The sequence below is a fragment of the Theobroma cacao genome, chromosome 2 (assembly GCF_053813885.1).
Source record: "Theobroma cacao isolate CCN51 chromosome 2, ASM5381388v1, whole genome shotgun sequence".
NCBI lineage: Eukaryota > Viridiplantae > Streptophyta > Magnoliopsida > Malvales > Malvaceae > Theobroma > Theobroma cacao.
Window position 1 is genome coordinate 37466215 of NC_142640.1, and position 11389 is coordinate 37477603.

The 11389-nt window shown below is 31.0% G+C and overlaps 1 protein-coding gene across 7 annotated transcripts; it reads left to right on the forward strand.

The window, feature by feature from the left end:
• The first annotated feature begins 5368 nt into the window (after positions 1-5368).
• LOC18609263 (uncharacterized) lies at positions 5369-10753 on the forward strand. Of its 7 annotated transcripts, none has more exons than XM_007044289.3 (4): positions 5369-5569; positions 5878-6094; positions 6191-6344; positions 10481-10753. In XM_007044289.3, exons 2-3 carry the CDS (start codon positions 5933-5935, stop codon positions 6341-6343), a joined length of 315 nt encoding a protein of 104 aa, XP_007044351.3. In that variant the 5' UTR covers positions 5369-5569; positions 5878-5932; the 3' UTR covers position 6344; positions 10481-10753. The 7 variants fall into 7 exon arrangements, with proteins under 7 accessions (XP_007044351.3, XP_088660023.1, XP_088660024.1 ...); XM_088803897.1 differs by lacking the exon at positions 10481-10753 and adding an exon at positions 9225-9583; XM_088803898.1 differs by lacking the exon at positions 10481-10753 and adding an exon at positions 7921-8449.
• Positions 10754-11389: the final 636 nt, after the last annotated feature.

Consider the following 11389-nt stretch of genomic DNA (forward strand, 5'->3'; position numbering starts at 1 on the left):
GTTGAGTGAAGAAAGAAGTCAATTTCAGCTAGGATTTCCTCATCAAACTATATGGGCCACAGTCTTGCCCAATTAATTAACAGAAATTGTAATTGCTCTAGGACTGCTGCAGTGTGTCAACTTCAACAAGATTTTTGACCACCTTCCAAGCTGAGCTGGGTAAAGTTGTAAATATAAAAGTTGTATATTTTTCTCTTAGCTTTGTAGAGAGAGTTATGGCCGAAATACCAAAATATATGCAGTGCAAGTTTGCACCTTGAAATAGCTTTTCTTCTTCCATTAAAATTCTTCTTTCATCAAATACCTACAAAAGCACAAATAAATCAATAACAACCTATCTTAAGCACATTAACACCAAATTAAGCATAAAATTAACTAAGATTAAGTTGACTTATCTGAATTAACTAATTTAAAATAATTAAATAAAATCTACTAATTTTTATGTATTATTACAAGAACTAAGCCAAATTATGATCTAAATTAAATCCAAACAACTCTATATTAGAGAGTTATTAACATGATCTGCTATGAGAATTCTATTTGGTATTTCACTCAAGTGTTATGAAATATATTTTCATGTGATAGTCGTACAAATTGAAAGTATGGGAACCTAGAAGGGCAAAACGATAATTTTCCTATCAAGCTTGGTCAAAGTGACCCTTCATCCTTATCACATCACCGGTCATCATCTCCAAAGCATCATCTTCCTTCTCCTTATCCTCCCAACGCCATTTTTGTTCCTTCACCATAAAAATCAAGATTTTTCATTTTCTTTTCCTTGTTTTCCTTTCTTTTCTTTCTTTTTCTTACTTCTTCCTTCTCCCAACTCTTTGTGCACCAAAGTTACAACTTTCAACCCCAATTTCTAGCACATCTAAACCCTAGGAGAGAGAAAGAAAAATCCCTCTTCCTTTCCTTTGTTTTCTATTTCTACTCCACTTTCAACAACACTTGGATTTTTTGCTTCAAATCTTCATTTTTAAGGCTAAAAGGTTTGGTTGATCTTTAAACCTTCAAGCACCAATGTTTTAACGGTATTTCGGGACTACCTGGATTGAGACTTTGTGGGCACTAGTTTTGTAAGGTGGTATTAAGGTGAGTGAACTTGTATTAAAATGTTTTGGAATAAATGATCATATGCTTGATTGAACCACTTGAAATATTTTGTTGGTTTTTCTTTAAAAAAATTTGCATGGGAACAAGCCCTTAATGAAATGTTTTTATATGGTAAAATATGTGATATAATGAAACCATGTGTTCCTATATTATGTGGATACGTGTGTTATGCTTTGAGTGATAATGCTGTATAATAGCTATAACTGTGCATGTGCAGTGTAGGAGTGCACGAGACGGTGCCGGTGGTGTGCGGTGTGGGAGTGCACATGCCAATAATGATGTGGGTGAAAGTGCGTGTGATGATATTGAAATGTGCGTGTAGGGAGTGCACATGATGATATTGAAATGTACGTGTAGGGAGTGCACATAAGCTGGGTAAGGCGACTGTGGTGTACATGTATATATATATATATATATGCTATAAACAAGTTATGAAAATAAAAAATGTGATTATACTATATGCTATAGTATGCCTTTCCACTGCAACGAGAAACCCTCTGTTTTACTTGTCTTGATTGGATATTTGCTGTAGTTTTCACTCTTTTCAACTCCATTGTGGATTTTAAATCCTTCACCTTAAGGGATTAAATAATCAAGGGTTGAATTAAGGGTTTTACAAGAAATTAAACTAAATTGCATTGTTTTTAAAATAAGTGCATCGTGTTTTCAAAAATCTTTCCGTATCGTTTGCTTGTTCTCTTCCTAAGTTCACTCACTGAGTTTATACTCATTATTTTCTATTTTTTTTTTTGAAAGTCAGAACTCACAATCAACTTATACTCATTATTTTCAACTTCATGTTTTAGTCTTCAGGTTCAAAGGTAGTTGGATTCTAGGCCGAGGTGCTTCCTCTTATCTATTTTTTGGAAGGTTGCCCAAAGTCACTCCGCTGACGGTCAAGGTCTTTGTATATGCACATATATGTTTAATGTGAATTGTTAAGATACATTTGACAAACTATCTATGTATATTTTAATTTATGATGCCAGTGCAAGTATTTACTTGGGTTCTATGAATTGTCTTTGAAGAAATTAGCATTCGAACACTATTAAGTATAGATCTTAAAGAAATATGAATAATAGATGGACTAATGTACATATTCATATAGGAAGGCTTGCTTAGGCCTAATGGGTTGTGCCTATTGGGTCTTTGTGCCAATCATGGCCCGAGATTGGCTTGTGACACATGCAAAGGTGAATGAATGGTCAAGAGAGGATTCATCACCCCAAGTGATATGAAGGGATGTATCTCACTTATTCTCAATTCTTAATTAACTTGTATAAAGTCTTTGGGCAAAGCATGATGAATTTGAGGAAAGTTAGTTTTCTAAATTTATAAGGTTAGTCATGAATTATGAGAACTAATATGGAATGTTATAAGTAGATACTGAGCCATGCTTTGTGACATATCTGGGGTATTTGATGAGAGGACTGTATTGCACTGAGAGGCTTATCACTGAAGGGCTTTGTCAAATTCTTTAATTGACTCTTTAACATTTGGGTGGTCATGATGTATTGCTAGATGTTGCTCATAATCTATAAATATAAATTAATTATCAAATTGATATTTGATTAGGATTTATATTTATTGCAAACATGTTAGAAGCCTAATAGGTCACACACATTAAGTGGCATGATTGAAATTAAATAAGGATAATCAATTAAGTTGGCCTTAATTGGAATAGACCAAAATAAGTGGAAAATTAATTAAGTTCACAAGGACTTAATTGAATTAAAATACAACTGTTGTATCTAGGGTTACAACTTAGTTTGGCTATATAAATATGTTATGTTAGCAAACTAAAACTTTAAGCCTTCAGCCACTTTTTAACCGTTTCATAAAAATAAGAAGAGAAAAATAGTTTTCTTTGTTTGACAGAAATAAGATTCGAGAAGAATTTTTGGTCTTTTTTGTTTTAGAAACAAAACTTGCTAGCATAAGTAAAATGCTACATTTGAGAAGGTCTTATTCGATCGTTGTGTGGATTATTGTTAGAAGGCAAACACTTGGGTGGCTGAAGATTTGACAGTTCCTAAAGATAAAGAAGCAAAGATTTTGACTGCAGGATTTTAAACTGGCTTATTCTCTTTTCGGGTTACTTGCTTCATCATAAGCGATTTTGAATTTAATTGGCTCTTGATTACAATATCTAGAGTAAGGTATGTAACTCTTAAACTTATAAATATTCCGAATTATTTTAAAAATTATATGAAAACACAAATATTGATCCTATAGGATTTAACTGTTTTTTTGATTAAAATTAGTTTCTTATTTTCCACTACATTATATTTTTAATTCCTTGATTATTCTCCTATTTGAGCATGACGTTGAATCCCAAGAATTCCAGTTGCTATAGCTCTTGAAGATCAAGAGAAAACTATTTTTACTTGTCTTTATGGGACTTTCGCCTTTAGCATGGAGTGTAACAACTCAGGGCATGTAACAACTCAGGGCAGTGTTCTAATTTGTTGATTTCATTTTACTTATAACTTTAACCTATCAACTTTAAGATTCGGTGAATGTAAACCAATAAATACAAAAACATACCTTGATGTCATCTTTGCTTTATGGTTTAGATATTGATGATGATATGATGAGATGACAAAAGATAGGCAAAGAGAGATGACAATGATGGTAAAATTAGAGAGAAGTAGATGACGAGAAAAATAGACATCATTTAATTTGTTTGGATGGTGAGAGAGAGAAATCAATAATATTTAATTTGTTTGAAATGGTTTAAAGGACATTTTTGTCAAGTTAATGATAAAAGTTGGTAAAAACACTTAACTTTATATTTGAAGGCTACTTTTGAAATAGATTTATGCGGTTTGCTATTTTTTACAATTTGTTTATTTTTTTGTATAAATTTCGAGGAATGTCTCTTTGTTACTTTAAGTGGCCATTTTTCGTTGGATGGTGGATGATGACGGTTAATCAAATTTATATTATCTTTTTAAAAAATTAAAATAAAATATATAATATAGAAAAATATATTAAAAAATTAAAATAAAATATACAAAATTATAAATAAAAATAAAATATATGATATTAAAAATATATTTAAAAGAAGATATTTTATAAAAATTAATAATACAAATACAAATATAGTAAATTTATATCTTAATAAAAAATAATTCTTAAAATTAATATTACATCCTCAACAAAATACTTATAAATCAAAAGCTATAATATTATTTTTTCAAATTTACATTACTTATAATTAGGTTACTTGTTATCCCATTGCATTTGTCCAAGCATCAACTATCTAATAAGGTAGTAATGTAATCAATTAGGGATGTCAACGGGTAAGGTACTCGCTAATTTTGAGATGCCTGAACCCAAATCTAATTAAAAAATGGAGTACTTAAACCCCGATAATTACCTCGAATATTTTTAAATTTACTACCCTAACTCGAACCCTAATATATACTCACTACTCGATAATTACCCGAACCCGTTTAAAAACTCGATTATGTAAAAAATTATTAAAATACTTTTCATGAATACTCAATTACCTGAACCCGAATTCGTACCCCGTATCTGTATACAATAATATTTTCATCCATATTTCATATAATTCATCAATAATTAAATTTAAAAAAGCATATAAATAATAAAATTTAAATTTAAATAATAAAAAAATATCTCAAATATCAACTTAAATAATTAGAAACAAATATTCAAATAACAACTTAAACACTACAAGTTTAATTAGCTACATGGGTTTATCTATGAAATTTATAAAAATAACTATATTCCAAAATTATTCTAGTCTTACAATTTCTATTTAGATATATATTTTATAAGTTTAGATACACAAAAGTATATATTATAAACAATAATTTTATAAGTTATAATTTCTGTAATGTTAATATAAAATAAAAAATAAACATACTTATATTTAAAGTATATATACTAAAATATATATAATAGTAATTATATTTTTTATAAATTAATATAATATATAAAATATATATTAAAAGATATTATAAATTAATTAATAATTATAATTTTATAAATTAATTTAATTAATAATATAAATTTATTTTTAATCATATAAAATTAAAAAAATATATAATCAAATTCAAATATCGAATATTTAAGAAGTGATACTCAAACTCGCTATAAATAGTAAAATTATTACCTAAATTCTATTCGAATCCAATTATAAAATACTCTAATTCTATGCAAACGAATCGAGTACTCCCAGGTACACTATAACAGGGGTCATTGACATCCCTATAACCAATCCCTATCTTTTTTTTAACCCTTTCTTCCTTCCCCTCACGGTACTTTCCTTTTTTTTTTTCCTCTCTTCGCCCATAACAGCCGTCTTCCTCTCTCTCACGAGCTTCACATTTGCTCCGCTGCCTCTCTCTAACGAGCTTCACATTTGGTCCGCTTCCTCTCTCGAGCTTCCTTGATCGCTTTCAAGAAATCGCTACTTTGGAAGGTGAAACCATACTCTAGTCACCATAGTTTTTGTTTAATTTTCATTTAATTTTAATTTTAGAGCTTTTTGATTATTTTCCATGAAATTTGTAAAAGAAAAGGAAAATTAGGGTTATATAATTCTTCAGATGAGATCTAAATTGGTTTTCGTTGCTGTATTGATCTAAAACCCTTGCTTCCACCTTTGCTTTCTCCTCGAGCCCTGGGGGAAGACCATTTGGAGTAAATCGCATGATCTTTTCTCCTTTCTTTCTCTTATGTTTTTGGTCCGCCAAAATAGTTTTGGGAATCAGACTTTTCGTTTTGCAGAGAATAGTTTTGGCATGCTATAAGCCAATCAAAGAGGAAAAAACAGAATAAGAAGATGAAATCAGTTGTGGGTGTTGTTGTGTCAAATAAGATGCAGAAATCAGTGGTAGTAGCAGTGGACAGGCTCTTCCATCACAAGCTTTACAACCGCTACGTCAAGCGCACCTCCAAGTTCATGGCCCATGACGAAAACGATCAATGCAACATTGGTGACAGGGTATCTTTTTAAACTTTTTTTTATTGTAACAATGTCTTGTACTTGAGTGTCATAGTAATATTTCCAGTACTTCAACATGTTTTTTCTTTTTCCAAGGTTAAATTGGATCCTTCTAGGCCGTTGAGCAAGCGTAAGCATTGGGTTGTTGCTGAAGTTCTTAAGAAAGCAAGAATTTATGTACCACCATCCATGGATAAAGCTGCAAATGCAAACTTCAAGAATGAAGCACCGCCTTCTTCAACCCCTTAAGGTTTGAATCCACTTCATTGTACTTGGTTGCAAAATTCAAATTTTGTCACTTCCATTTGAAAACCCATTACTGTTGTTTACACACTTTTGAGCAATAATTTATATACGGAGGTTGGTGTTTTAGAAAAATTTCCTCTTTTTGATGTGTTATAGCCATCATTATATTGTCTCAAAATCATTGGATAGTTAGTTTGACCAACATTTGAGAGCTATTAGTGAATAGTATGATGGTTTAGGTCTTTTCTTTCAAGAACTTATGTTCCTATTGCTAAATCTTGTCTAATGTTCCTCATGATTTTAAGGAATTTATAAATTACCACATTTAATAATATAGGACCTGACTAACAATGTTTAAAACAACATCCTTGTTCAGTAAGTGTCTGGTGAAGGCCTGTTCTGCTATGTATTGATGTATTCTGCTTATTTTTCTGCTACTTGGTAGAAACTTCCTTACTGTCCTCTTCTCACTGAAAAGAGTAGAAGTGGAATTATTTGTTAATTTAGATGGGAATTGAACTATACTTTAGTGAAAATAGGACAAACAAAATGTCTATGGTTTAATATTATCATTAGAAAATATAAAAACAGAATGTCTACACTTTGATACAAGTATCGAACATCGACAAAGAAGAATGAACTTGATATTCAAATTTCAGCAGGTGGGAGCTTTCATGAACTTGACAAGAATGGTATTCTTACTTTAATGAAGTTGGAAGTGCACGCTTCTAGAAATTGTAAATGTGCTTCCAAGGGATCTTTCTTTGATAAGAGAGACATTACTTGTTATGTATCTTGTGCTTAAGAATTCTTCCACTAAATTTTTTTTTTGGATGCTTGCTTTCCGCAATTCAAGTGATTCATATAATGCTTTACATTTTTAGTCTCCTAAAACATTTAGTATACCATCAATTGCATTTAAAACTTTCTCCCTTTGTCTTGCATTTTGAATAACCCAGAGGGCTATTATATTAAAAGCTTTATCTGATACCTTAAACTTTGAAGCCAAGAATTGAATTTGTCCATACTTGTTTCCTCTTTGGAGTAGATAGTATAACTTTTGCATTCTGTAAAGTTTTCGTACATCCAGTATTGTCCATGATTCAAAATTCATTCAAGCCGTATTACCGTTTGCAAACTATGGTTGAAAGTTGGTGGGTTTTTCTTTTAATCCTTAAAGACTGTAATTTAGAGACAATAGTGAAGATTTTGTTTTGGTAAGATAGCAAAGCAAGTAGGATAATGATTGTTAGCCCAAGTTGAGACTCAAGATGTCGGTGTTTAATAGTTTGTTTCTTACATGGAACTTTAAGGGTTGAAATTTTCAATGAAAATGAAAGGCACAAAATGACCAAACCCTTTTACAATATTCTATGAATGTTCCAACTAGACAGTGTTAGTGGAAAATGCTCATGTTGAAAGGGGAGGGAGAAACCAATGAAAACATGGGAGGAAATAATATAAAACAACCTTACTCTTATGATATTACTTTATATAGTTCTACATAGAGAACAATAGAGATATCTGATCCAAGTAATCAATCCCAAATTTTAAGAAAAGTCTTTCTATTGTTGTATCAGTTAATGGAAAATGCTCTTGTCAAAAGGGGAGGGAGAAACCAAAGAAATTATGGAAGGAAACAATAATAAGCAACCTTACTCTTAATGATATTGTTCAGTGTATAGTTCTGTGTAGAGAGCGATAGAGATTGTGATCGAAGTAGTCAATCCCATATTACAGGAAAAGACTTGTTATTGTTGTATGTTGATACGTGTTAGTGGCCTAAGTTATAAGAGAGAATTGCTTGCTTAATGTAATGAAGAGTGCAACAATTGAAATGCTTATTTAAACTAAGAGATTCAAAATTTTTATATTTATTTAAATGTCTTTGTAGCAATAAAGCACAACATGCCAAAATCCCCAACGTATAGATTTTGTATCCATGTTGGACACATTAAGATTCTTATTTGGCTTTGAAGAACATGCCAAAAAATATGATAAACTATTAGGACATGGTCAAAACGTGGCCAAGACATTGGAAATGGGCTATCCACGACGGTGAAAGGATTATCTTTCATAGAAAAGATGGCTAGAAGAGAAGACAAAGAACTGTTGAGAATATTTTAATCTGTTTTATATTCCAATTAGAGATGAAATATTGATTGGAAGGTGAAATGATTAAGGGAGGGAATGAAAGGAGTTGCAAAACTGTTCTGAACTAGGCAGCTGTGTAAGGAAGATGGAAAAAAATGAGCTTTTTTATGGTAGGGCAAAAGGGCTTTAAATTATAAAATTGGACTTGATCAAAAAATGCAAAGTTGGGTTGAGTAAACTGGGGTTTTGGTTTTTTAAAGTATATTGGGTCATGATTTCTAGCCCTATAAAGTTATTGTGTTAGATTAATTCGAAATATATCCCAAAACTATATTAATAAAATTACAATTAAAGAAATATTTTTCTAAATAAATTTTACAAGATTTGAGACCTTTTTTGCATATCATCTCTATTTTATTTAAAAATTAATGAAATTATACATAATAAATATATATTTTCTATTATCATATCCTACCATGTGTTCTAGTTTTTCAAAAACTTCTGTATTGTTATGTCTGTAACAAATCATACTCTTATTCGTGCTTCCTAGCTGTCTAGTTTTTTTTTTTGAGTATCAGCTTCCACAATTACGAGGAACACTAAAATTTAAAAAAAAACCTTTGGATGTATAGGAGTATTATTCTAAAGTTGGAGCATTCTAGAATTTATCTAATTGTTTATCTTCATATGTATTCCTTTATATGTATTGTTTTACTATTATTCTTAGTTAATAATTATGATTTTATTTTATTAAGTGGTCATATGACTAACGTGTGGTTTATGTGATTAGGTGTGATTTCCTTGTATGCAAGGGTTAAGATTAAAAGCTGTTGTAACCCAGATATAAATAATCCTTTAGACACATTAGGTAGTTTTATTGTATTGAAATTTTTTTTGTTAGATGTTCTACAACCCTAAACAAATTACTTTGTTCCTACTTTGATTTTACATCAATCTTAGCCTTTTGTTTTTTTTTTTCTTTCATTGTTTTCGTTTTCTTTGTATTGTTTCTACTTTTGCACTATATCAAAGACCAAAACAATGAAAGAATCTCTAATAGAAAAAGTAAAACAAATCCTAAACAAGGCTAAGTAGAAACAAGAAAAAAGAAACTAAAACAATGAAAGAAAATCAGAAAGAAGGCTAAAATTGGTGAAAATTGAAGTAGGAACAAAATAACTAGGGTTTAAGGTTGTAGAACCTCAAACAGTATAACATGGCTGCTTAATGTGACTAAAGGACCATATATGTTAGGCTTATAGCAGTTTTTAATTTTAGCCCCTGGATACACATAAATGACATCTAGTCCTAGCTATTCAAACTCATTAAGACATTCCATGCTAGTTACATAACCACTTAATAATGCAAAAGTATAATTACTAACTAATAACTATAGTAAAACAGTAAATATAAAGGAGTACAAGATAAACAATTGTGCTTAACCTTTTTCACCATAAAGGAAATGAATATCAACAGCGAATGAATCAAAGCTCTTGGAGTCGAAAAAAGTAATGTATCATAATCTTATGCTCTGTTTTTCTATAGATATGTTCTTTGACTGAGTAATTATGAAGAATTGTCTGTTCAAAGCCTATCTACTCAGTGCCTTTGTTGAGCTTAAACTGGCTTGATGTTTATCAATTTTATCGACAAGCATAAAAATCTTTATATGTTATGTTACCATTGGTACATTGTGAGCTTGTTTTAGAATGTACCATGGAATTAATCAAGCCCAATTTTATAGTTTAATGCCCTTTATCAAAAGCTAATGTTCTCTATCTTCCTCACCAGGCACTAATGTAGTTGTTGTTGCAGCCACCCAATCCTGCACAATGCTGTAACTCTTTAGATTCTCTCAATTGATCATCTAACCTTCCACTCCATTTTTTGTCTCCAATCTTTCTGGTGAACAATTATCCTTCCACCATCATGTTCAACGCATTTCCAATGTGTCTTGACTGTGTCCTAACATTTTATTTTTTTCCTGGCATGCCCTTTCGTATCTGATATGTATATCTTAACGTGTCTGAGGCATATTCCAATCAGGTACATTGGAGACTGGTACATTGGGAATTCCTCCGTGTTCGTGCTTTAGAGAGGACATCAAATCATTTTGATTTGCCAGCATCAGTAGATTAACCCTGTTTTCACTACCAATTATTTTTGACTATGAAGTTTGTTACGGACCACCAAAAAGTGAGGACTTGGATTACAGGAGGCTAAAGAAGACTTACATCTTAAAATGCAAAGAGTATGGTTGAAAAAGAAGACTACTGCTTTGTAAACCAATTTTCTTATATACTCGATTTATTTTTGTCAGTCTCCACTCCAGCATCCTGAACCAAAAGCATCTTAGGATTTTAACTTCATTGTCAAATTAACTCCAGCCAAGCTTTTGGGTTTAACCAGTTCCGCATTCCATGGATTTCAGGGGGAAAAAAACAACGTTAGATGCCATGGATTGTCAATTGTGCATTACTAATTCCTTGAGGGGCAGAGTAAAATAGAAAAAAAAAAAGAAGAAGGAAAATAGCAACAGGTAGGACTGGATCAGTGGAGCAGTTCCATCATAAGTCCTGGTTGGGTGCCCTAAATTAACACCTAACGGAGCCAGAAACGAAATGAGTCAGACGAGATCACATTAAGAACTAGCATGTGTGAACATAAATAAAATTTCTATACGGTGGGATTGTTACGTCAACATATAATATTTTCGTAAATAAATGTTGCATATTGGATGAGATGTGTGTTTTCATTCTATCAAATCATATGATGAGTTGCTTTCGCCACTTAATTTCATTGACAAATAAATAGTTGCTTCCCAATTTTCTTTGTTCTATATATATTTTTCTACAAAAACAATTAATTACATGATTAGATCATAAGTACAAACCGTACAAATGATATTGCTTATGGAAATGATAGAAGGAAATTCAACTTTTAACCAATAATTAA

What these genes read in the sequence shown, in the direction of transcription:
- LOC18609263 (XM_007044289.3), top strand. Translation starts at nt 5,933, where the DNA reads ATGAAATCAGTTGTGGGTGTTGTTGTGTCAAATAAGATGCAGAAATCA. An exon ending in AATGCAACATTGGTGACAGG is followed by an intron (nt 6,095 to 6,190) that starts GTATCTTTTTAA and finishes TCTTTTTCCAAG; the next exon opens with GTTAAATTGGATCCTTCTAG.